Consider the following 26,916-nt stretch of genomic DNA (forward strand, 5'->3'; position numbering starts at 1 on the left):
TTTTTTTAAATTTAGGTACCGTGTGAGTTAAGTTAAATTGAAGGGCTGTCTAAATATGCAATAGTAATAATAACAGCATGGAATAAAAATCATTGGGTGCTGATAACTTCATACACAGTTATGGGTTCTATACCATTATTTGGTCTTCTGGGTTTTAGGAAGTCAATACCCAATATCATTTAGTTAGTTTCAGAACTCTGGGTCACTGTGTGACCAGTCAATTACATCCACAAATGTCATTTTTAAGTACACAGTTTGACAGATTTGAAGAAAATAATAGCACAGCCTTAGGATAGAGGGGCGTCCATTTAAAACAGACATGCCGAAAAATTTCTTTAGCCAGAGGGTGGTGAATTTGTAGAATTTATTACCACAGGCAGCTGTGAAGGCCAGGTCATTGATTGTACTTAAGGCAGAGCTTGATAGATTTCGATTAGACATGGCATCAAAGGTTACGGGGAGAAGGCTGGGAAATAGGGGGGTTAAAAATAAAAGGATCAGCCATGGCTAAATGGTGGAGCAGACTCAATGGGCCTAATAGCCTAATTCTACTTCTATGTCAAAGGTCTTAAATTCACAACACAGGACTTTACAATGTTCTTCAAATAATGAAGTCTTAGGAACAGTAACCCAAATGTGTCTTGCTAGTCTTAGTTTAGGGATCAGGAGGATCTTACAAATCAGAAAAGAATGGTCAAATAATTAATAGAGAAAATGAAAAAGAAAGCAAGGAAGAGGATGCCAGTGTTAAGTCAGTAAAATATCAAGCCATAATTGCGAATGCTACAAATTTGAAATAAAAACGAAAAATTTAAAACACTCAGTAAGTCAGGCATCATCGACAAAAACACGCCAAGTTGTAGTCTGAGAACTAAGAAAAATTTGAAACCCAACACATGTTCAAGCGTGAAAAGTAAATCAATAGGAATGCCTGTGGTTGGAGAACAACAGAAATAATGACACAAATAGTATTAGAGCAGAGGCAGGGTGTCTTGCTAACTGCAAACGATCTGTCTGGAGGAAATGAAAATAAAATAACAAGTGAGATGGGAAAAAAATAGAACGACAATGTTGGAAATGCTAGCTACAAAATGGAAATCATAAAAGCAGCAGATGTGGAAATCCGACACCGAGTCACAGTTATACTACATAGAATAGCCCTTTGGCCCACCACATCAACCATGATGCCCTCTATACGAATACCGTGTCCAAATAGGTCCTTATCCTTCGATACCATGTCTATAAGTGGACATTTGTATTCCTCTTAAATACAGTGACTCAAAAATGACTGCAAACTCTTGAAATGTTTTCCCTGAAAATATTGTGGATGCTTGGTGTTGGAGAGCATTCGAGTCAAAAATCGTTAGATTTTTGGATACCAAGGGATATAGGAATGCTGAATTCCAACTATTTGCCTGGTATCCTGTGTTTCATGACTGATTTCTGAATAGTCAATGCAGATTTATGTGCTTTTTGCTAAATGCTCAACCTGGCTTTCAGACTTGTCTCTAAGTCTTGTGACCTCTCCCAATCTTTGAAACATGAGGTTAATGCACACTTCCCTTGGCTTTTATTATTCATTTCTAATGCCACTACTTTCAACTTCTCTAATTAAAAATGTTGGAATTCCCTTCCTAAATCTGCCATACTATCTGCTTATGTATCTCAAATACTTTGCTGTTAATGTTTTTTGTGAAGTGTTGTGGAACATAAAGTATTAACACTAAAAGGGAATTGGTTCAGCCAAGAATCCAATATAAATTTCAAAAATTTCTTACCTTAATAGGGTTCACCAGACCACCAATGGCTGTGCTATTCTGCAGTGTTGTATCAATAGCAGAAATATAACTCAGTCGGCTTAGATTTGAGCTGCAGTACAAAGAGGATGAACTGCTGGGAACAAAGTACTATTTTCAGACAAAGAGCAGCATTGCCATTGACTATAATTCATAATAAGATCAATGAAACCATGTGCCAGTTTTTTTCCTCTTGATTATTGTTCTGTGTCCCTCGCTACTTTGACACTGATTGACCTCTCACAGTTACTCAAATGCTCTCCTATCAGATTTCTTCTTCTCTAGCCCTTTACTTTTCCTATCCACGAAGTTTCACCTATCACCTTCTAGCTCAGCGGTCCCCAACCACTGGGCCGCGGACCGGTACCGGGCCATAAAGCATGTGCTACCGGGCCACGAGGAAATGATACGAGTCAGCTGCACCTTTTCCTCATTCCCTGTCACGCACTGTTGAACTTGAACACAGGATTGCCAACTGTCCCGTATTTGCCAGGACATCCCGTATATTGGGCTAAATTGGTTTGTTCCATATGGGACCGCCCTTGTCCCGTATTTCCCCTGCTAAGGTAGAGTGTTCCTATGAAGTCGTTTGTGCCGAAATGGCTTAAAGCGCAGAAGCAATTACCATTAATTTATATGGGAAAAGTTTTTCAGCGTTCCCAGACCCAAAAAATAACCTACAAAATCATGTCAAATAACACATAAAACCTAAAATAACACTAACGTACAGTAAAAGCAGGAATGATATGATAAATACACAGCCTATATAAAGTAGAAATAATGTATGTACAGTATAGTCGGGAAGATTAAGCCAAAACCGATTTGTGGGAAAAAAATCAGCATGTATGCGCATGCACACACAGGTGCTCACACAAGGCCTCATGGTCATGGTAGTCTTTCCTGGGGTAAACACAAGTGTCCCGGGATTTGACTGCTAATTTTGTCCCTTATTTGGGAGTGAGAAAGTTGGCAACCTTAACTGTAAAAGACATGTTGAGGTGAGTTTAACCCAACTTGAACCCCTCCCCCCCTACCCCGGTCAATATTAAACCGGTCCGCGGTGCATAATAGGTTGGGGACCCCTGTTCTAACTAGTCCTGCTTCCCCTCCCCCACCTTTTTATTCTAGCATTGCCCCGTCCTTTCCAGTCCTGAAGAGTCTCGGCCCAAAACATCAACTGTTTATTCATTTCCATAGATGTGCCTGACCTGCTGAGTTCCTCCAGCTTTTTGTGTGTGTTGCATGAAACAAGGAATTTCAGCCAGGTACTCAACCATGCAGAGTACAGTGAACAACCTAACCTGATCCTTATTCTTGGAGGCAGGACACATTGTACACAGAGGTGATTGCCATCAGAGTGGATCCCAATTCATCTGTGATTATCAGACTCAACTTAAGACCAGAAGTCAATTTGGACTCTGATCAGTTTGGTTTAATTCTACACCAGGTATTATCTAAGAAATCATTAAAATATAGATATTTACCACAAAGAACATTAAATCATAAATTATTTCGCTCACAACCAACTTCAATTTTAATCCTAAATGCCACAATATTTCTATTTACTTTGCTGTTCATAAAGACTCAAGAAATGAGATGATAACAAGATCAGTTTTGAATCCATGGCAGAGCGTTATATAGAATCTTGAAGGACTTTGACAAACTGAAAGAGCTAATGGTCCATTACTACCGGTCAAGATGGCGCCAGCAAACAATGATTTCTCGGGCAAAATCTTCCAGACAGCTAATCTTTCCAATTATTTCACTTCTCCACCTTCTGCTTGTTCTTCTCATCTCATTTGTGTTATGGAAACTGTTGGAGCCTGAGAAGTAGTTTGGAACTCGATCGAAGAATCCACCACAATGCTGTGTCCGGACAGCTGCCTCGTAGAGATCACACTCGGGAGGCGAAAAGGATTGAGGACACAAGCTGACTCATGGAATTGAGCAGAGACGAGGCACGGGGTTATGAGGCATCGAGGTGAATGTGGCAGGGGTTCAGCAGCCTGACACATTCAGCCCTGGATTAGCAGTGTTCGGACCCATGTTTTTACTGAAGGACTGAGTTCGTGTGGCTGCTCTCATTGTACGCAGATGAAAAGTTTCCGATATTCTGAGATCTATGTGATTATTGAACCATACTTTTTATTGGTTTCCTTTAATTCTTTGTTTTCTTTCTTATGGCTGATTGGTGCTACTGTTGCAAGTGACAGGGTCAGGTTCTCTTTTTTTTTCTGCAAGTGATGGGGTTGGGGACTGTTAATATCACTTTTTTTTTTGCAAGTGATGGGGTTGGGGACTGTTAATGTCACTTTTTTTTAAAGCAAGTTACAGGGTTGGGGACTATTATTGTTATTGGGTTTTTTTCTCTGCGAGTAACGGGGTTGGGGACTGTAGCTGTTTTTTTTCTTTCTTTCTTTTTAAATCTTTTTATTGAGTAAGTATACAAAAAAGGTAAGCCATATAAACATTAATACAATGTTAAAGTATAATAAAATTCCAAAAGATAACAATACCAAAAAGAAAATACTACAAACAATGTAATTTAAGCATAAGAAACCAAGATAACATAATAGTATACTAGATTTTATATATATCAATGGAAAAAAAGAAAAAAAAAACCCCAAAAAAAAACCCACCGTGCAACTAACTAAAAGCAAAACAAAGCAATGGGCTAACTTGAAACCAAACAGAGTTAAACTTAAAATCACGTCCTCAATCCCGACCTCCATTAAAACAGTGAAAAAAAAACAAGAAGGGTAAATATTACATTAAATGAAAATATCGAATAAAAGGTCCCCAAATCTGTTCAAATTTAAATGAAGAATCATAAAGGTTACTTCTAATTTTCTCCAGATTCAAACATAAAATCGTCTGAGAAAACCAAAAAAAGGTAGTTGGAGCATTAAGCTCTTTCCAATGTTGTAAAATACATCTTTTCGCCATTAAAGTAAGAAATGCAATCATTCTACGGGCTGAAGGGGAAAGATTACTAGAAATTTTAGGTAGTCCAAAGATAGCAGTAATAGGGTGAGGAGAGATATCTATATTTAATACCTTAGAAATAATATTGAAAATATCTCTCCAAAAAGTTTCCAAAGTAGGGCAAGACCAAAACATATGAGTTAAAGAGGCTATCTGCCCCGAACATCTATCACAGAAAGGATTAATATGCGAGTAAAAACGCGCTAACTTATCTTTGGACATATGTGCTCTATGAACCACTTTAAATTGAATTAGGGAATGTTTAGCACAAATAGAGGAAGTATTAACTAATTGTAAAATCTGCCCCCAATCCTCCACAGAAATGGTAAGCCCCAATTCCTGTTCCCAATCTACCCTAATCTTATCAAATGGAGCTTTCCTAAGTTTCATAATAATATTATAAATCATAGCCGATGCACCTTTCTGACATGGATTAAGGTTAATTATCGAATCTAAAATATATATAGGAGGAAGCATTCCATAGGACTTCCGGTAGCGCTCATGGAGTGAAGTCGCGTTCTTGACTCGCTCCATTACCTCTGAGTTTTTTTTTCTCTATGGTCAGCTACACTTTAATTAACCATTAAGGCATCAATTTTTACAATACTTTGAATTAAACTGAATTCTCTGACAATTGGATGATACTTAGATCTGCTATGTCTAAGAACGGGAAAAACGGCAAGGATGGTAAACCTCCGGTTAAACCGAAAGCTACGGATCTCCCTCCGACTGAATCACCGGTGACTTTGAAAGCGATATCGGAGTTAATTCAGAGGGAAATTTCAACCTCTGTTAGGGAGATGATTCGTACGGAAATTGCAGGCTTTGTTAAAGACCTGATTCATACGGAAATCTCAACTAATTTCCAGAAAATTGCCGATTTAATTGATAAGATGCAAACATGTATTGCGGAACATCAGTCGGCTATATCTGATCTTCAAAAATTCGCGCAACAAAGTGAGCTTAAGATGGGGAAAATCGAAGAAACAATTAATGTAATGAAGAAGAAACTTGACTTTTTGACTTTTAAAAACTCTGACTTGGAATCTAGAATGCGACGGCAGAATTTACGAATGATTGGCGTGAGGGAAGCCGTTGAAGCTAACAACCCCATGAAATATTTCTCTCAGCTTTTAAAAGATGCATTCCCTACTGTATTTCCTGACCAACCACCGCTACTGGATCGTGTTCACAGAATCCCATCATACTCGTCTAGGTCAGATAGACCTAGGCATGTTATCTTACGTTTTCATTACTTTCAAGACAAGGAGAGACTGTTTCGATTCGCTCGATCTAAAGGTTTCATTGATTTTTCGGATCTTAGGTTCCGATTCGTGGAAGATTTCAGTAAACCAATCTGGGACCAACGGGTCCGTTACAGATCCGTGATGTCGGAATTCTATAAGATGGATTTAAGACCAGCGCTGCTGTACCCTGCACGTCTAAGGATTCGCATGTTAGATGGAGCCCTTCGTTTTTTTGATTCTCCATCGGATGTCCAGAGTTATCTGGATCAACTTTCATCTTCAACATCTTAATTGCCTTTTTTTTAATTTTCTCCGTTGATCGGAGGCTGTGAATTGGTTGGTTTTAACTTTTCTGTGCCCTATTTGGGCAGAAAAGTTTACTTTTGATTTCTTAATATGGCTGCTAAACTTTCTTTTTAACTGCGTCATTTCTTTCTTTTCCCAGGGGATTCTGGGTGGTTACTTCCCTTTTGTCATCTTACGTATTTCCTGTGCGGCCTTAAATTTTGTAGTTTTTTTTTAAATTTTATTCTGTTTTGCTTTTTATAATCACTTTATGTTAATAATCCTATTTTTTTTTGTTGCTGTGTCTATTCATGAGTTTGAGGTTTATTGTGGTTTTTTTCAATATATATTTTCCGGCTTTTGTTCTGTTCTGTGTGTATTCTAATTGAGCTAACTTTTTTTTACTTATTTTTTTACTGTTTTACAATTAGCTGATCCTTTTCATATTTATACCTTTTTTTTAGGGAGCGTATACCGGAAGTCATGGGGGTAGTTTTAGCGCTTGCTTCTTTCTGGCGGGTCTGCTTTAGATTTTGCCTTGGGGTCTTGGGGTGGCGGGTGGTGGGAGGGGCTTCACGTTTTAGTTTGTTTTTCTTTGGGCTATATACATTATTGAAGTACTGGTTGCGTCCTTTTCCCCGGTATCTTTTGTATGTTCTGTTTCCTCTCCGGGTTTGTGGGTCGCGCCTATTGTCAATCCTCCTTGTTGTGGGTTGACTTTAGGATTTATGGAGTCTATTATTAATTTTGTCTCCTGGAATACTAATGGTCTTAATCATCCTATTAAAAGAAAAAAAGTTTTTAAAGTGTTCCGGAGACTTAAAGCACAAATTTTATTTTTACAAGAGACCCATGTACGGAGGGGGGACAGACTACGTTTTTTCAAATTCTGGAAGGGTCAACAATTTCATTCGAACTCCAATGCTAAGATTCGAGGCGTCTCTATTTTTATAGATTCCTCAGTTACTTTTATACAACAGGATATTATCTCTGATCCGAATGGTAAATTTTTATTGGTTAGTGGTTTACTATTTAATAAAAAAAGTAGTTTTGGTTAATGTTTATGCTCCTAATATGGATTGTCCGGAATTTTATAAATCATTGTTTGATCAGTTTCCGAATTTGAACGAGTTTTCATTGATTTGGGGCGGAGATCTTAATACCTGTTTATCTCCAGCTTTGGACCGTTCGGCTCCTTTACGGACTTTACCTAATAAATCTGCAAATTTGATTAATTTTTTCCTTTCTGATTCTGGGTCGACGGACATTTGGCGTTTTCTGCATCCTCAGGAAAAAGATTTTTCCTTTTTTTCACATGTTCATCATTCCTATTCAAGAATTGATTATTTTTTTATTGATTCTCGTCTCATTCCTTCAGTGATTAAATGTGATTATGATTCTATAACCATTTCGGATCATGCTCCACTTAAGCTTTCTATTAAAATTATGGCCAATATACCAAACAATAGACAATGGCGTTTTAATTCGCTGTTGCTTCAGGACTCGGATTTTGTTAATTTTATGAATGATCAGATTGAGCTTTTTTTTACAATTAACCATACAGAAGATATTTCGGTTAACACTCTTTGGGACACTTTTAAAGCCTATATTCGGGGTCAGATTATTTCGTATTCCGTTGCTTTGAGGAAGAAACAGAAGCAGGAGGAGATGGCAATTGTGGACAAGATTAAAGAAATTGATAAGAAATATGTTATGGCTCCTTCTGAGGAGCTATACAAACAAAGAACTGAACTTCAAATGGAACACAGTTTACTACTCTCGTCCTCGATTGTAAACCAATTAAAGAAAACAAGAAGTGATTTTTATGTTCACAGTGATAAAATTGGCAAGCTGCTGGCTAATCAATTGAAATCTAATTATGTTAAATCTCAAATCAATCAGATTTATAACCAAAATGATCGATTGATATTGAATCATGTGGGGATTAATCAAACCTTTTGTGATTTTTATTCTTCTTTATATCAATCAGAGTCTCCTCGAGATTCTAAATATATGAATGATTTTTTAGATAAGTTAGACTTCCCTCAGATTTCACAGGATATGTCTTCTTTATTAGATACTTCCATTACAATGGATGAGATTAAGAATGTTATTTTTTCTATGAATCTGGGGAAAGCTCCTGGCCCTGATGGGTTTACCGTTGAATTTTATAAATGTTTTGCTTCTTTATTGATTCCTTGGCTCTATAAGGTTTTTGAGGCTTCTTTGAAACTTGGTAAACTTCCGGAATCTTTTAATAGAGCATCAATTTCTTTAATACTAAAGAAGGATAAAGACCCTGCTCAATGTGCATCTTATAGACCAATATCTTTATTAAATGTTGATTCTAAAGTTTTTTCTAAGTTATTAGCAAATAGACTAGAAAAAGTACTTCCTTCTATTATTTCGGAAGACCAAACGGGTTTTATTAAAGGTCGTTACTCTTTTTATAATATTCGTACATTGTTAAATATCGTTTATACTCCCTCACAAAATGTTCCTGAGTCTGTTATTTCTTTAGATGCCGAGAAAGCTTTTGATAGAGTAGAATGGCCTTATTTATTTAAGGTGCTTGAAATGTTTAATTTTAGCTTGAAATTTATATCCTGGATTAAACTGTTATATCACTCCCCTGTAGCCTCGGTTCGTACTAACTCTTTAAACTCACCTTTTTTTCCTCTCTTTCGTGGTACTCGACAAGGCTGTCCTCTTAGTCCCCTATTATTTGATATTGCATTAGAACCTCTTGCAATTGCTATTCGAGAATCTTCAAATATTACTGGGATAACTCGGGGATTAAAGTCCCATAAATTATCACTCTATGCTGATGATTTACTTTTATATATTTCTAATCCTGAGAGATCTATTCCTGCTGTTTTAGAGTTATTAGCACAATTTGGTCTTTTCTCAGGTTATAAATTAAATCTTAGTAAGAGTGAACTTTTTCCGATTAATAAACATCTTCCCTTATATTATAAATTTCCATTTAAATTGATTAATAATTACCTTTCATATCTTGGGATTAAAATTACTTGTAAACATAAAGATTTATTTAAGACTAACTTTTTACCATTAATAGACCATATTACTCAACTTTCATCTAAATGGTTTCCCTTATATTTAACTTTGATTGGTCGTATTAATGCAGTTAAGATGTTTTTTTTGCCAAAATTTTTATATGTGTTTCAGGCATTACCAATTTTCGTTCCTAAATCTTTTTTTGATAAAGTCGACTCTAAAATTTCTTCATTTATTTGGCAGAATAAGAATCCGAGACTGGGTAAAATACATTTACAGAAAGCTAAGAGAGATGGAGGTTTAGCATTACCTAACTTTAGATTTTATTATTGGGCTATTAATATTCGACATATGAAATTTTGGTTACTTGACCGGGATATACTATCTATTCCTAAATGGGTAGCATTGGAATTACAATCTGTTCAGGGTTATACACTTGGTTCTATTTTAGGTTCATCTCTTCCTTTTGATTCGAAACGCCTTAAGCAGGTCTCTAACCCGATCGTTAAATATGCTTTGCGTATTTGGTTTCAATTCAGAAAATTTTTTGATCTCAATCAATTCGGGTTAGCGATTCCTATTTTAGGTAACATATTTTTTCCTCCCTCTTTTACGGATCGCGCTTTTCAAACTTGGAAGACTAAGGGTATTTTACGGTTTTTGGATTTATTTTTAGATGGTTCCCTTATGTCTTTTGAACAATTATCTAATAAATATAACTTATCAAGAATACATTTTTTTAGATATTTACAAGTTAGAAATTTCCTAAGTACTATACTTTCTTCCTTTCCAATGTTTTTTTTCCAGCGAGTGACTGGGTCAGGAACTGTTAAGTGTCACTTTTTTTATGTCAGCGATGGGATCAAGGATTATTATTGTCCCTGTCATTTTTCTTACTGTTCGGCGAGCATTTTTGGGGTCAGCAAGTTCTGTTTCTTTTCTTTTCCATGCCGGGGGGGGTGGGGGTTGTTGATGTCCTTTATTTCATCAACACCCAAGGTTTTTCTGTATTTAATAGCTATCTATAGTATATAAACTAGATAGCAGGGTGACCCGTTGGGGTACCCTTTAAGAGAAGGGTAGTGCAGCCTGATATGACCAGAATGAACATTAAATTTTCCTGAATGCTATTGGTATCGCTTTGCTTTGGAAACTGAAGTAGAAAACCTCAGTTTATTAAAAAAGGACACGTAGCAAAGGAAATATAGCTGCTCCTCATTTAAAGAAGGACACTTTTGATGGCATCATTTCTGGCTTATCTGCCACCCTTGTGCCTCTCGTTGTCATTCTGGAGACATGCAGTCCTTTCATCCCCCATCTCTTCAGCTGTTTGTTATTTGTCTCTGATCCTGGAGACGTGCATGCCTCTCCTCCGCCTCTTCTTCTCTCATCTTTTTTTGCCCTGACTCTTTGATCCTGGAGTCGTGCAGCCCTGGCCTCATCCGATCCTTGTTCTCTCCCTCTCCTTGCCGCTTCCCGACAACGTTTGGCGTCATCTCTTGACCACGGCCCCCTTCCCTTTCCTCGCGACATAATTAGGCTGACCAATTTTTTCTTTACCCTAATGCTGGATAGAAGATACGAAGCAGTAACACCAAAGGATGCTGATTATTCTTGATGATGTGGTTGGTGCTCTCCTAAATGGATGTAATATAATCACCGCTGTCCTTTGACTGCAGCAAAGGGTTTGATGGCTGTCTCGAAGTACGTCATTACAATAAGATCTTTTATTGATGGGTGGCAGTTAAATCTGTCCCAATCCAGCACATGCTGATGGTGATTAGCAGAATGTGACCCCTCGAAATAGAGCTGCCCTGCCCTTTTGCTCTAGTAGGTGTCACCGCTGAGGCTGGCCACGCACATGCGTCGGGCTGTCGCGTCCCGATTTCTATGATGGCAGATTGGCTCTTGGGTTAAAAGGGAGCCTGTTGATTTTGGCGAATGAGTAATTTTATACGAATATATAACCCTGAACTTTGCCTGCATTCTGTAAGTGCCGCTGTAATGCACTGTTTGTGCTAATTGGAGGTCACAAACTGACAGACAGAGCATGTGAGTTTTAGTAGTATATAGATATCGAGTTGTATTGTACATTCATACTTTGACAATGAAGTGAACCTTTACTGACAAAATTACCCAAGCCTGACTGGATTGTTATGCTACTAAATATGATTTTTTTTTTGGACAAGAACTTGAAGAAGTTTCAATATAATAGCCAAATGTGAATAATTGATGACAAGTTATACCAAATAGTTATTTAGGAGGCAGAACAAAGGGGCAACAACTGAATAAGATTCCACCTTCAAATGAAAGAAGCAGAGTCATACTGCTCAACTATGTAGCCAACGTGAAGCCCAAGTAATTCAGAATCCGCCTGTAATTATGTGCATGATTCAGGGTTATGAGGAGCATTCAATTCATAAAATGAACCAAAGACTTTTGTTCTTAACTATAGTTCTTTGTAAATCATTCAGAGAAAGACTACATGAACCACAAACAAGAGAAAAATCTGCAGACGCTGGAAGTCCAAAGCAATACACACAAAATGCCAGAGAAACTCAGGCCAGGCAGCATCTGTGGAAAAGAGTAAACAGTCGATGTTTCAAGCCAAGACCCTTCATTAAGGTCGAGTCCTGATGAAAGACTGTTTGAATATTATTGCACAGCAGCCTTTTTCAATCCATGAACTGATTTATGAAGTATCAAGTTATTAAAATCTAACCACCTGAATGAAATTAAAATATACTTAACGTTTATTTCAGACATTAAGCTACAGTACAACATTTCTTCTTGGTACAATTGCCATCTGAAGATTAAAAAGGGTCCCATGGTAATTCCTTAAATGGCTTCAACTACACAATGACTAGGAATCTCATTACTAGATTGCTGCCCCAGCATTCTGCTACCATTTCAACATAAAAATTGACATAGCCAACAACTGACTTCAACTGCTGTTCACAGGCATTTTGTTAAACAAATATTTTCTAATATACTATTCAATAGAATTGCATATAAGAAATGGGAAAATGAATGAAATATTTATTTGATAGGAAAGTATATTTCTAAAATAAAAAATATAGAACAAAAGGATTTCTTTACCTGGTAGCAGTTGGTAGCTCTGTGACTTTGGTTGGTGAAGAATGAATCAATGGAGAAGTTGATGGCCTCAAACTTAGCTGATTTGTAACAGGTACACGCTCTATATTGAAAGATATATGTGCTGAAAATTATGCATATTAATGTTTCAGGTACAGCACTAAGCAACATTGTTAAGTGTAATATGACACCAAAAGTGCCACGATCTTTTAGATAGCTTTTTAAAGTTTTTTTCCCCCTGATCATTAATTACACCAGAATTAAAACAAATTTTATTCAGCCAACTTCTGTCATAAAAAAGTCTTGAAAGTAAATTGGAAAATAATAAGAACTAACTATAAGAGCTGCTACAAGTACAGTGCCTATAAAAAGTATACACCCCCCCGCCAAACTAATCAACTGCATAAGTATTCACTCCATTTAATATGACATGCCAAATCGTCACTAGTGCAGCCAACTGGTTTTAGAGATCATATAATTAGTTAAATGGCGATCACCTGTGTGCAGTCAAGGTATTTTAATTGATTGTAGTAAAAATACACCTGTGTCTGGCAGGTCTAACTGCTGGTGAATCAACATCCTGGCAAAAACTACACCATGAAGACAAAAGAGCACTTCAGCAACTCAACAAAAAGATCATTGAAAAGCACAAGTCAGGAGATGGATATGAGAAAATTTCCAAGTCCCTAAATATCCCTTGGAGTACTGTTAAGTCAATCATCAAGAAATGGAATGAATATGACAGCTGTAAATCTGCCTAGAGCAGGCCGTTCTCAAAAGCTGAGTGACCATGGAAGAAGGGGACTACTAAGGGAAGCTACCAAGAGACCTATGACAACTCTGGAGGAGTTACAAGCTTCAGTGGCTGAGATGGGAGAGACTGTGCAAACAACAACGGTTGCCCAGGTGCTTCACCAGTTGCAGAGTGGCAAAGAAAAAAACCACTGATTAAAAAAAACATGAAATCTCAGCTAGTTTGCCAGAAGGCATGTAGGAAACTCTGGAGTCAGCTGGAAGAAGATTCTATGACTTGAAGAAACCAAAATTGAGCTTTTTGGCCATCAGACTAAACACTATGTTTGGCGTAAGCCAAACACCGCATGTCATCAGAAACACACCATCCCTACTGTGAAGCACGGTGGTGCTGCATCATGCTGCGGGATGCTTCACTACAGTAGGCCCCGGAAGGCTTGTGAAGGTAGAGGGTAAAATAAATGCAGCAAAATACAGAGAAATCTTGGAGGAAAATCTGATGCAGTCTGCAGGAGAACTGCGACTTGCGAGATTTGTTTTCCAGCAATGACTCCAAGCATAAAGCTGAAGGCTTAGGAATGGCTTAGAAAACAACAAAGTTAATGTCCTGGAGTGTCCAAATTGGAGTCCAGACCTCAATCTAATTAAGAATTTGTGGCTGGACTTGTTCACTCATGATCCCCATGCAATCTGACTGAGCTTGAGCAGTTTTGTAAAGAAGAATGGGGGAAAATTGCAGTGTCCAGATCTGCTAATCTGATAGAAGCCTATCGACACAGACACATTTGCTGCCGAAGGTGCATCCACTGAATACTGACTTAAAGGGGGTAAATAATTGTGCAATTAATTATAGTGATTTAATAATTCTAATAAATTTAGACCAACTTGTAGGAATTTGTTTTCACTTTGACATGAAAGTATTTTTTCTATTGAACAATGCTAATAAAGCCAAATTAAATCCACTGTGATTCAATGTTGTAAAACAAAGCATGAAAACGTTCAAGGAGTGTGAAATCTTTTTATAGGCAGTGTATATTAAAAGAGAAGAACTAAAGTAAACATTGATATATTTAAGTAATAATAGAAAATGGAGAAATGGCAGATACATTTTGGATCAGTCTTCATAGTGAAAATCACTTAAAAGCATACTGTTATTTTAGTAACACAAACACGTGAAAATCTGCAGATGCTGTAAATCCAAAGGTAACAAAAAATGCTGGAGGAACTTGACATCTCTGGAAAAGAGCAAATAGTTGACTTTTTGGGCCAAGGCTCTTCATCAGGATCAAGACATCAACCAATTGTTCTTTTCCACAGATGCTGAAAACAAAATACTGGACTTGAAAACTAAGAAGTCCCTGAGACTTGATGACCTACATCCTTAGTCTTGATGGAAGTAGTTACAGAGAAAATGTGCGAATTAGTTGTAAATCTATCAAAATTTCCAGGGATTTGGCAAACTACAAATATAACAACACTATCCAAGGAAGGAGATAGAAAATATAGACCAGTTAGCTTAAGACTGGGAAAATGCTGCAATCCTTTAATTGAAATAGCAGGACATTTAAAAGCATAAGTCAAACAAACAGAGTTGACAGTTTTATGGACAGGTTAATATGCTTGACAAATTTGCTAGAGTTCATTTATGATCCAAGAAATGATGAACAAGGGTAACAAGATGATATAGTGTATTTGTATTTTCAGAATGTATGACCTCCAGTAAGACAGTACTGTTAAGTGGTGACTCTGCTGGCAGCTCCAATGGGAATCATCGAATACCATGGCTATGACTACCACCACTGAAATCAAGTCGTAGCCATGGTAAGCAGCACTGTTTTAAGATCGCAAACACGAGGAAATCTGCAGATGCTGAAAATTCAAGCAACACACACAAAATGCTGATGGAACGCAGCAGACCAGACAGCATCCATAGGAAGAAGCATCCCTGGCCTGACGAAGGGTTTCGGCTCGAAACGTCAACTGTGATGCTGTCTGGCCTGCTACGTTCCACCAGCATTTCATGTGTGTCGCACTGTTTTAAGATGTTTTTATTTTTAAACCTATTGATGCTCAACATCAACAAAACCCAGATGACAGACTTGGGTTGCAAGTGCTTTTCCCCTTTAAGAAAAAGGAAGTGGAGATACTGTGCCAGTCTACAGGTACGACTGAAACACAAGAGTCCTGTGACTTCTACTCCTGACAATCCTGATGGTGAACGTACAGTCCTTGGAAAATAAAACTGAAGACCTCAGAGCAAGACTGCATTACCAGAGGACATCAGGGACTGCTGTCTACTCTGCTTTATAGAAACATGTTTGACGGCTTGTGGAACCAGAGGAGTGAACACACTTGACAACTGTTATACCACCATCAAGAACACTTACTGTGCCATTCCACACCTACACCTTGTAAAGTCCAATCACCTGGCTGTACTTCCACTCACAGTGCATAGAAAGGGACTAAAGACCGCAGCACCAGTGGTGAGGTAGGTGGAAGAGCACTTACAGGACAGTTTAGACTCAGTGGACTAGACAATATTCAAGGATTCATTTTCAAGTCAGAATGAATACACCAGTTGTCACCGACTTCATCAAGACCAGTGTGGGTGAGTATGTGCTTTTGAGAAATACCGATCATACCCAAACCAATAGCCATGGATGAAACAGGTGATTTGCAGTCTGCCAAGGGCTAGACCCGGAACATTCAAGACCGGTGATCCAGAACTATACAAAGGTGCCCAGGTACAACCTTCATAAGGCTACTTTAAGGGCGAGAAAACAATTTTGATTGAGGTTAGAGACTGAATCAGATGCACATCATCTCTGGCAGGGTTTGCAGGCCATTTCTTCCTACAATGTGAAACCTAACATGAAGAATAGCTGTGATGCTTCACTTGCAGAAGAGCTCAACCTGATCAGCCTTTAATGCACGCTTTGAAAGAATAAAACTGCACCTGTGTGAATCCCTTCAGCATCTGGTGACCCGATGATCGGTGTCTCGGAGCAAACATCAGAACATCTTTCAAAAGCGTGAACCCTCGCAAAGCATTAGGCTTTAATGGTGTGTCTGGGAGGCCTCTGAAAACCTGTGCCAAACTACTGGTGTGAATGTTCAAGGACATCTTCAATCCATCACTGCTGCAATTGGAGGTTTCAACGGACTTCAAAAGGGTGACAATCATATCAGTGCCCAAGAAAAACGGTGAGCTGCCTCAACAACTATCACCCAGTGACAATTACATCTACTGTGATTGAAGTGCTTTAAGCAGTTGGTTGTGGCTAGATGGTCAGAACACCACCATCAGATTTCTGAATTGACAATCAATTCATAAACACTACCTATTTTTTCCTCTTTTTGCACTACTTAGTTAATATATTATATACTTCTCATTGTAATTTATTGTTTTTACTATGTATTGCACTGCACTGCTACCGCAAAACTGCAAATTTCATGACATACGCTGGTGATGTTAAACCTGATTTTGAAAGGGCATTTGATTAGGTGCCACTTGGAAGGTAATTGCACAAGATCTGATCACACAGAGGCTTGGATATTATATTGCCATAGTTAAGAGACTAGCTGACTTACATCAATGTTGGGGTATCCTTGGATTGGCAAACAGTAATTAGTGCATTACTACGAGCATCAGTGATGGGGTCCTAAGTATTGGTTGTGTTCCAGTTGGCTCTATATTTCATTTAAATACATAATTTGTTACTCAATTTGTCTTTTTTATACCTCTTTAGCTATTTGTACAGCTGCTTAAGTGGGCCAAAATATACTGGCAGTGATGTGTCCTGATTAACTGGAATCCACTGTATTCAAGGCAGAGATGGAAACTAGAGAGGAGTCAAGGTATTAGATACAGAAAATACTGGAAAATCTCTGTAGATCTGGCAGCATATTTGGGCAAGAGGGGGCAGATGAGAGAAAACAAATTGAGTTTAAGTTTCAGAAGGTCAGGGAGACAGCAAAGGAATACCTCTGATCGGGCAAGGCATGGTTGCTGTGAGGTTAATTTGAGGAGGTCATCAAATTCTCTCCAGTTAGAGAGAATACTGAGAAAGAAACATGACAAATCTGAACTGCAGGACTGTACAACATGCCTTACTAGTCAGGCTGTACCGATAGAGAAAGAAAAGTTGAACCAATATAACTTTAAGGAGAAGTGGCCAATGAAACAGTCCGAAGTTACAGAATATGATATGGGGTCCAGGTGATTCCAGTTACTCCGATGGATGATGAGGTTCTGTGCCTCAAGTTTACATTAGTTAGAGTTACAAACAGATAGATCAAAATGGGAATGAATGGAGAGCTAAAATGGCAGGGCACAGGAAGCTAAAGGAAGCTGTGAAGACTGAATGTAATTGAGTCAACAAACCAGTCAAACAATCTTTGTTTGATTTCTCCAATATACAGGGGGTCATGTTGCGAACACAAATGGAAAACACAAGATTGGAAGTTATGCACATGATTCACTGCATCACAGGAAGAATGATTTGGCCACCTGGATGGTGGGAAGGGAAGAGGTAAAAGGACAAATGTGGCACAGGCTACAATTGCAAGGGAAGTGCCTTAAGGGAAGCTGGTGGCAGCAAAACAAAAACAGAAGGGAGCGATTCCTTTGAAATGCGGAAAGGGGTGATGTATTTGGTTGTGAGATTTTGTTGATATTGGCATAAATTGAAAAGGATAATACACTGATCTGTCTTCTTACAGGGATGCAATCCTGTCTGCTCAGCGCTTCCAGCATTTTCTGCTTTTATTACAGATTTATCGCATCTGCAGTCTTTCTTTGATTTTTCAAGGAAAATACAGGAATGGAAAATTGAGAGTGAAAACAGGAAATCAGGATAGAGGCCAAATCTGGATCAACCATAATAATACTAAACATTGGTGCAGGTTTGAAAAACCATTGCCAAATCCTCCATCCGTTTCTAATGCAAAAGTTGTCCCTCTAATAAAAATCATGCATTCTGATTGCACACACTCCACTTAATGAGAAATTATTGCAGTTCCTAAATAATCACGACTTCACAGCAGGTTCCCTTCGACATGGTTTCCAAATACATTGGTCATAATGGTCAATATCAGAAATGAAGTTTAATGCACGACATATTAAAAGCTCACCAGATTTACAGATTTTTGGTGTAGCTGGAGTGCAGTTGGATTGCTCAGGGCTGATGCTCTTTTGTTGGTCGCCAAGATCTGGAATTTCTTGCACATTTCTTTCCAAGTGTGGCTTAAAAGTTTTAAGTATTGCTGTATTGTCTTTATATATTGTCTCACTTGTTGATTCCGCAAATCTTTGCTCCACAGATTCACTTGGGCAATGCTTGGAACTACTTGTTGTTACACCTTGAACAGCAGAGGGTTGAGAAGTAATAATCCCTTCAGTTACATTTTGTAATGTTCTGGACACGCTCCCAGATATCCTTTCTGAGGTCTGCTCTTCAATGACTTGCTTCATTTGTTCTCCATTTTCAGGTTTTGTTCTATGTGCAGTTTTATCCAAACTTGATTCATTTCTCCTTAAACAAATATTATTCTTTTTGACTTGTTTCACTGCATTTATGGCTGTGTCATTCATGGATGGTATTTCATGGGCTTCATCAAAACTTGAAAAAAGCGTACTATCACATGAACTTCCACTTACCACTGAATTGCCAATCAACTTACTATTATGTATGGGCCCAGATGGTTTTTCAGTCTTAAGTACACAGGCTTCATTTTTGTGCTCATTCTGACCACAAAACCCAACTTCATCTTCAACTGATCTCTGTGAATTACCTATTTCAACAACGTTTAGTTTCTGCATCTTCTCTTTTGAGTGTACTGTTTTCCTCTTTTCCTGCTTTTTGGTGCTATTTTTGATGAATTCCACTGAAAATGAATTTGACATACTTTGAGGATTCCTCAAACTTTCAGATAAATCAGTGGAACTTAAATTATAAACAGATTCAGACAAAGGCTTGAATTCAGATTTGAGAATCTCACTCGTACTGCCCTCTGAGTTTTCAGGCTTTTTCTCCACATCAATAGCATTGCTTTTCTGGCTCTTCACTTCTGCACTGAATTCTTTACCAGTTGCCGCAGGCATATTTTTCTTCCTGTTTTTATTAGAAAGCTCCAAAATCATAGATGCCAACTGAGCAGGATCTGCACTTACAGAAGCATCAGCTATAGCAGAAGCAATTGTACTTATGCTCAAGACTGAATCTGTGGTGTTCAGTTTAGTTTCTTCAACCTTCGGATTCAAACTCAATCGTGTATTCTAAAGAAAGAAAGTAAACAGTTCTCAGATATATTTCCAATGCAATTTGAACTAAATAATATTCTCTGAAAGCTATACCACTACACAATCTATCCACACTCTGCATCAAACACATCATAGCACACCTGTGACAGAACCTGCAAGTTTTAGATTGGCCTCTGCACACCCCTTGGAACCCACAGACCAAAACATCAACAATTCCTTTCCCCCCCACACCTCCCTATAGATGCTGCTTGACCTGCTGAGTTCACCTAGCAGATTATTTGTGAACTGGTGGAACCAACTCATCCACAATCCCATACAGATTAAAGTTTTCACTGGAGGTCGTTACACCGAGGATACTGGAAGACAGAAGGGGGCGGGGGGGCGACGATGAGCAAGGAAAGGATGCTTTAAGTACAGGAGACCCCGGGGGATGTGCCTCTTGTAAAAAGGTTCACCCTCTTGGAAGCTGTCAAGACAGAAGATGATGCCAGCCTGAGAGGCAGTCAGGTCTGCGAGTCAACAATTGGTGCTGAAGCAAAGCCGAGGAGACAGACATCAGGCAGAGCCTTGGTAATAGGGGACTCCACAGTGAGAGGTACAGAAAGGGGTTTCTGTGGCAACAGGCGAAATTTAAGGATGGTGTGTTGCCTCCCTGGTGCCGGGATCCAAGATGTCACGAACCCATTGCAGGGAATCCTCAAGAGTGAAGGTGAACATCCGGAAGTGGTGGTGCATGTCGGCACAAATGACGTGGGGAAGAAGAGGAAAGACATTCTACAGCGTGACTTCAGAGAACTCGGAAGAAGGTTGAAAAGCAGGCCTTCCAGGGTGGTTATCTCCAGTTTGCTTCCAGTTCCCCGTGCTGGACTGGTCAAGAACAGGGAGATAATGGATCTGAATGTGTGGCTGAGGAACTGGTGCAGGAAGCAAGGATTTACATTCTTGGACCACTGGGGTATGTTTCGGGGAAAGGATGAATTGTACAAAAGGGACAGGTTGCACCTCAATAAGCGGGGCACCAGCATTCTGGCAGGCAGGTTTGCCTCTGCAACACGGGTGTGTTTAAACTAAGTAGTGGGGGGGAGGGGACGAACTGGAAATATAAAGATGGAGATAAAGGGAAAGTGAGAATAAGAAAAGTTAAGAAAGACAGCAGAATCAACAGAGCAGGAAGCTCAAGAAGGGATCGTACAGTATGGCCAAGTGATATAGGAATTGATATGGGAGGTGAGGGGAGTAATGAATTAAAAGTATTGTATATGAATGCACGGAGTATAAGAAATAAAGTGGATGAGCTTGAGGCACAGTTGGAAATTGGTAAGTATGATGTTGTGGGAATAAGAGAGACATGGCTTCAAATGGACAGGGCCTGGGAAATGAATATTCAAGGGTATACGTCCTATCAAAAGGACAGACTGATATGCAGAAGGGGTGGGGTGGCTCCGTTGGTGAGGAATGATATTCAGTCCCTTGCGAGGGGGGACATAGAATCAAGAGACGTAGAGTCAGTATGGATAGAACTGAGAAATTCTAAGGGTAGAAAGACCCTAATGGGAGTTATCTACAGGCCCCCAAACAGTAGTCTGGATGTAGGCTGTAAGTTGAATCAAGAGTTAAAATTGGCATGTCACAAAGGTAATGCTACAGTTGTTATGGGGGATTTCAACATGCAGGTAGACTGGAGGAATCAGGTTGGTACTGGACCCAAGAAAGGGAGTTTGTGGAGTCCCTCCGAGATGGATTCTTAGAACAGCTTGTACTGGAGCCTACCAGAGAGAACGCAATTCTAGATTTAGTGTTGTGCAATGAACCGGATTTGATCAGGGACCTCGAGGTAAAGGAGCCATTAGGAGGTAGTGACCATAACATGATAAGTTTTAATCTACAATTTGAGAGGGAGAAGGGAAACTCGGAAGTGTCAGTATTACAGTTGAACAAAGGGAACTATGGTGCTATGAGGGGGGAGCTGGCCAAGGTTCAATGGAACAATACCCTAGCAGGGATGACAGTGGAACAGCAATGGCAAGTGCTTCCGGGAATAATGCGGAAGGTGCAGGATCAGTTCATCCCAAAGAGGAAGAAAGATCCTAAGGGGAGCAAGGGGAGGCCGTGGCTGACAAGGGAAGTAATGGAAGAAGTGTAACATAGCAAAGACGAGTGGGAAACCGGAGCATTGGGAAACAAAGAGCAACAGAAGGTAACTAAAAAGGCAATACGCGGTGGAAAAATGAGGTACGAAGGTAAATTAGCCAAGAATATAAAGGAGGATAGTAAAAACTTCTTTAGGTATGTGAAAAGGAAAAAAATATTTAAGACCAAAATTGGGCCCTTGAAGACAGAAACTGGTGAATTTATTATGGGAAACAAGGAAATGGCAGACCAGTTGAACAGGTATTTTGGATCTGTCTTCACGAGGGAAGACACAAACAATCTACCAGATATAATAGTGGCCAAAGGACCTAGGGTAATGGATGAACTGGAGGAAATTTATATTAGGCAGGAAATGGTGTTGGATAGACTGTTGGGTCTGAAGGCTGATAAGTCCCTAGGACCAGATGGCCTGCATCCCAGGGTACTTAAGGAGGTGGCTTTAGAAATCGTGGACGCATTGGTAATCATTTTCCAATGTTCCATAGATTCAGGATCAGTTCCTGTGGATTGGAGGGTGGCTAATGTTGTCCCTCTCTTCAAGAAGGGAGGGAGAGAGAAAATAGGGAATTATAGACCAGTTAGCTTGACGTCGGTGGTGGGAAAGATGCTGGAGTCAATTATAAAAGATGAAATTACAACACATCTGGATAGCAGTGACAGGATCAGTCCAAGTCAGCATGGATTTATGAAAGGGAAATGTGCTTGACTAATCTTCTGGAATCTTTTGAGGATGTAACTATGAAAATGGACAAGGGAGGGCCAGTGGATGTAGTGGGCAAAATTAGGGCACATGGTATTGGGGGCAGAGTACTGACATGAATTGAAAATTGGCTGGCTGACAGAGTTACAAAATACACGTGGACTAAGGTGTTAACTGTCCTGTGCTATCACCAGTGGGATCATCAGTTGATCTGCCACCTGTCTTCAGGAGTTTTGGCCCGCTTATGATCAAGACTCCCTCGAGGTGGTGGGCCAGCAGTGCTAAAGCACCACCTCCCACTGGTGAGCTTAAAAACTTGGTATCTGCCTCTATCAGAGTTGTTGGTCACTTCCATCCAACAGATAGTCTACTCTTCAGGTGTCTATGCAACTACTGAAGGGTTTGCAAGATATGTATACACTGTCTGACTATCTGCCCCTCTGGACATACTTGGTCCACACCCATGCTGATCCTTTCTCTGCTGCCTCAGCTACAGCCCTGCTGGTTGACTTGATCTCTCTTCTAGTGAAGCCAAGGTCACGCAGCACTTCTGGAGAGCGACAGAAAACAAAGAGTAGCGATTAATGGGTCCCTTTAGGAATGGCCGGCGGTGACCAGGGGGTACCGCAGGGTTCAGTGCTGGGACTGCAGCTGTTTACAATATATACTAATGATTTAGATGAGGGAATTAAAAGTAACATTAGCAAATTTGCTGATGACACAAAGCTGGGTTGCAGTGTGAAATGTGAGGAGGATGTTATGAGAATGCAGGGTGACTTGGACAGGCTGGGTGAGTGGGCAGATGCATGGCAGATGCAGTTTAATGTGGATAAATGTGAGGTTATCCACTTTGGTGGTAAGAACAGGAAGGCAGATTATTATCTAAATGGAGTCAAGTTCGGAAAAGGGGAAGTACAACGAGATCTAGGTGTTCTTGTATATCAGACACTGAAAGCAAGCATGCAAGTACAGCAGGCCGTGAAGAAAGCTAATGGCATGCTGGCCTTCATAACAAGGGGAATTGAGTATAAGAGCAAAGAGGTCCTTCTGCAGCTATACAGGGCCCTGGTGAGACCACACCTGGAGTACTGTGTGCAGTTTTGGTCTCCAAATTTGAGGAAGGACATTCTTGCTATTGAGGGAGTGCAGCGTAGGTTCACAAGGTTAATTCCCGGGGTGGCGAGACTGTCATATGTCGAAAGATTGGAGCGACTGGGCTTGTGTACTCTGGAATTTAGATGGCTGAGAGGGGATCTTATTGCAACATATAAGATTATTAAGGGATTGGACACGCTGGAGGCAGGAGGCATGTTCACACTGATGGGTGAGACCAGAACCAGAGGCCACAGTTTAAGAATAAGGGGTAAGCCATCTAGAACGGAGTTGAGGAAAAACTTCTTCACCCAGAGAGTGGTGGATATATGGAATGCTTTGCCCCAGAAGGCTGTGGAGGCCAAGTCTCTGGATGCTTTCGAGAAAGAGATGGATAGAGCTCTTAAAGATAACGGAATCAAAGGTTATGGGGATAAGGCAGGAACTGGATACTGATTGTGGATGATCAGCCATGATCACAGTGAATGGCGGTGCTGGCTCGAAGGGCCAAATGGCCTCCTCCTGCACCTATTGTCTATCGGATTTAAACCGAAGTTAATTATTCAAGACTCAAAAGCAAACGTCACTGACCATACTTTCAGTCTGTTGCATATTTAAACTTAGTCCTTTGTTCAAGCTGTGATTTTCTTTTTGCTTATCAACCAGAAATGTAGTTGAATTCTCTGTTGGAGTTCCATTGAGCGTTTGATCCAGATTTTCTGCATGAAAATGAATACTTCAATGCATCATTACGTATCATGAACAAACAGCTGCTTCAGTGCAATATTGTTTGTTGGTCATATGTTTCAAACAATAAACAAGTGAAATGTTTATCAGGCAATACAGAACTACTTAGCAATTAACCTAGTGAAAACAGATTATTTGACAATTTAAAACAAGTCAACAATTTCAAGTTTCCAAATTAAATTTAATAAAACTGCTTTAGAAAGCAGTTTAATGTTAATATCAAGTTTTGTGTAATTTTCCCACTAGTCAAATGGAGAATACAGTTAGCACTACAAAAACCTTCAGCCAGTTAAACATGTCTCAATTAGATACATACGCAAATGAGGAACAGCTGAATTTCCCTCAATATCCAAAAGTCCAATCTCCAGAGCTGCAGAAGTTCTCAAGTCTGGCTGCTTTCTACATCTTGAAGGTCAGCTACTCATTGGGTCTCTTTGACCTTGTATTGGAATTTTTAATACTTATTCTAAGCAAGCTTTATTCAGTCTAGCAACAGCATCTATTTCGTAATAGCAAGGTGTTTAATTAATCCACCAAAAGAACATTGGTAGAATGATGAAAGTTATTCAACTTGATTCTCAAGTGGTCTCAGGACTACTTGGCATGGATAATAAATGTTGCTCTGCCAGTACTACCTACCTTCCAAGAAGCAATCGAAAAGCTTAAGCCTCATCTCCTGAACGCTTTTTATTGAAACAGGATTCAATTTCTCTGACCCAGAATCCTGTTCACCATTGAATTAAATCACAGCTAATCTCAATATCAACTCTATCAAAGAAATATCAGTAACTGAATAAGTAACGGTTTTAAAATTACCAACCCATCTACAACTCCAAACAGTAGTTTGGATGTGAGAACTCCATACTTTTTCTTTTTAAGCGTTTCTAAGTATCACTCCTGAATAATTTTAGATGACATTTATCTGTTATGAATAATCCTCCCAGAAGAAACTTTTTCTCTTTGCAAAACTTATTTCAATTGCTCAATTCGGTTACTTCTAAATCTTCTGCACAGACAGTCCCTGTTATGCCCTATTGGGCAATAGAAATCACCATTACAGAATTCACAAATCACTATTCAAAAACTTGAGATCAGGAATAAAATTCGCTCACAGAATTTCTAGAGAAAAAGTAGCTTTTTTCCATTCTATTCATGCACAGATGATGTGGCTTTGCATTACAAAAAAATTGTGATATTGATTGTTTTCTAAGAACCAAACCCCTCCACTGTAACCTTGGGTCATTTGTACAAAAATCTCATTGGTATTTTCTAGTGTATCTGCATATGACCTTCCAAAGTGCGTACTTCTTGGAGTCCATGCAATGCAGTCCAACCAGAGCACAATGCACCTGGGACACAATTATCACCTATTTGTACCAAATTTTAAAAATTTTATCACATGCATATTACAGTATTTTTAAAATGCATAAAGAAAAGCTTAGTTTTATTTTACCTGACCGAAGTGTGTCACCACTGCACAACTGTCTGCCTTCTTCCTGGATTTCTGACAAATCAGTAGGTTGAATTAAAGGTACTGGTGTTCCGTGTTTTGGTGATGTTATGGAATATCCAAACGAAGGCTAGGAAATTTGGTAAATTGGTTTATTATTGTCATATGTATTATAGTACAGAGAAAAAATATTTTGTATGCCACCCATACAGATCACTGCATCACATCAATACAAAGGAAAAGCAACAACATAATGCAGAATAAGTGCTATAGTTACAAAACAGCAGTGCAGACATACAAATAAGATGCAGGCTATGTCAAGCACATTGTGAGGAGAACAGCCCAGTTTATTGTACAATGGAACCACTCATTATGACAGCAGGATAGAAGCTGTCCTTAAGACCGGTGGTATGTGCTTTCAGTCTTCTATATCTTCTGCCCAATGGGAAGGAGGGAAAGAAAAGAATATTTAGGGTACTTGACTACCTCCCTGAAGCAGTGAGAGCTGGTTTCATGATGTATTGCGCTATGTACACAACTTAAAGCAGTTGAATTTCATGAAATTTTACCAAAATACATCTTTAGCAACATATATAAACAGGTGTTCAAATGTGTCCTTTTAATTTAGACAATACCCTCCCACTATTTCACAAGGATGTCTTGTTTACCTAAATTATCCAAGTAATCAAAGTTCTACTTAAAAAAGAAACAGCCAGAAAGCTATCTAGAAACTCCCCTACCCCCATCTCCCTTGAAGGCAAATCTCCAAAATTGAAAAGAATGCAAAATACCACCCACAGTCAAAACATTGAGAAAAGAATGCCATAAAAAACACCAAACAAATGTTTAAAAAAAACAGCCGTTTGCAAAACACTTTGAAAGGTGAGATCTTGGAAAGTGAAACAGAGTACAATCTTACTAATATTTCAGGAAGAAAAAACAACCACCGAATCAGATTCTTAACTATTTTCAAAAACGAACAATTGAAAATAATAAGATAAAATAATAAAGGAAAAAAACTTTAACATAAAAGCACGATAAACATTCATACTCCAAAACAAAGTACGAATATTATCAAACCAAGGGCAAAATTCTTCAAACTTAAGTCCAGACCTATAAACTGGTTATTAACTTATAAAGCAAATGATTACAGACATGAAGAAACAGTAAATTTATTAAACATTGATCCTCAAGGAATTGATGAGCTTCATCCACGGATTTAAACCATTTATGTGATTTAACAGGCAGAATAACCCCTAGGCGAAGTGGAAATAGCAGAGTTGGTTGGAACTTTCTTTGATAGAGCTCGGACATCACTGGTTTAAAAAGCGATC

At 39.0% G+C, this 26,916-nt stretch overlaps 1 protein-coding gene across 6 annotated transcripts in view; it reads right to left on the reverse strand.

Annotated features, from left to right (window-relative positions):
• The window catches only part of cep192 (centrosomal protein 192), a 222,195-nt gene that overhangs the window by 107,854 nt on the left and 87,425 nt on the right, over positions 1–26,916 (reverse strand). For 4 of the 6 annotated variants that reach the window (XM_063059701.1, XM_063059694.1, XM_063059661.1 and 1 more), the window contains 5 exons: positions 25,586–25,712; positions 23,977–24,104; positions 18,314–19,457; positions 12,431–12,530; positions 1,779–1,893 (listed from right to left, as the gene is read on the reverse strand). In XM_063059701.1, coding sequence (XP_062915771.1) covers positions 1,779–1,893; positions 12,431–12,530; positions 18,314–19,457; positions 23,977–24,104; positions 25,586–25,712 — 1,614 coding nt within the window. The remainder of the gene's footprint in view (positions 1–1,778; positions 1,894–12,430; positions 12,531–18,313; positions 19,458–23,976; positions 24,105–25,585; positions 25,713–26,916) is intronic. The other 2 variants (XM_063059687.1, XM_063059678.1) reach the window with 2 other exon arrangements.

The sequence above is a fragment of the Mobula hypostoma genome, chromosome 1 (assembly GCF_963921235.1).
Source record: "Mobula hypostoma chromosome 1, sMobHyp1.1, whole genome shotgun sequence".
NCBI lineage: Eukaryota > Metazoa > Chordata > Chondrichthyes > Myliobatiformes > Myliobatidae > Mobula > Mobula hypostoma.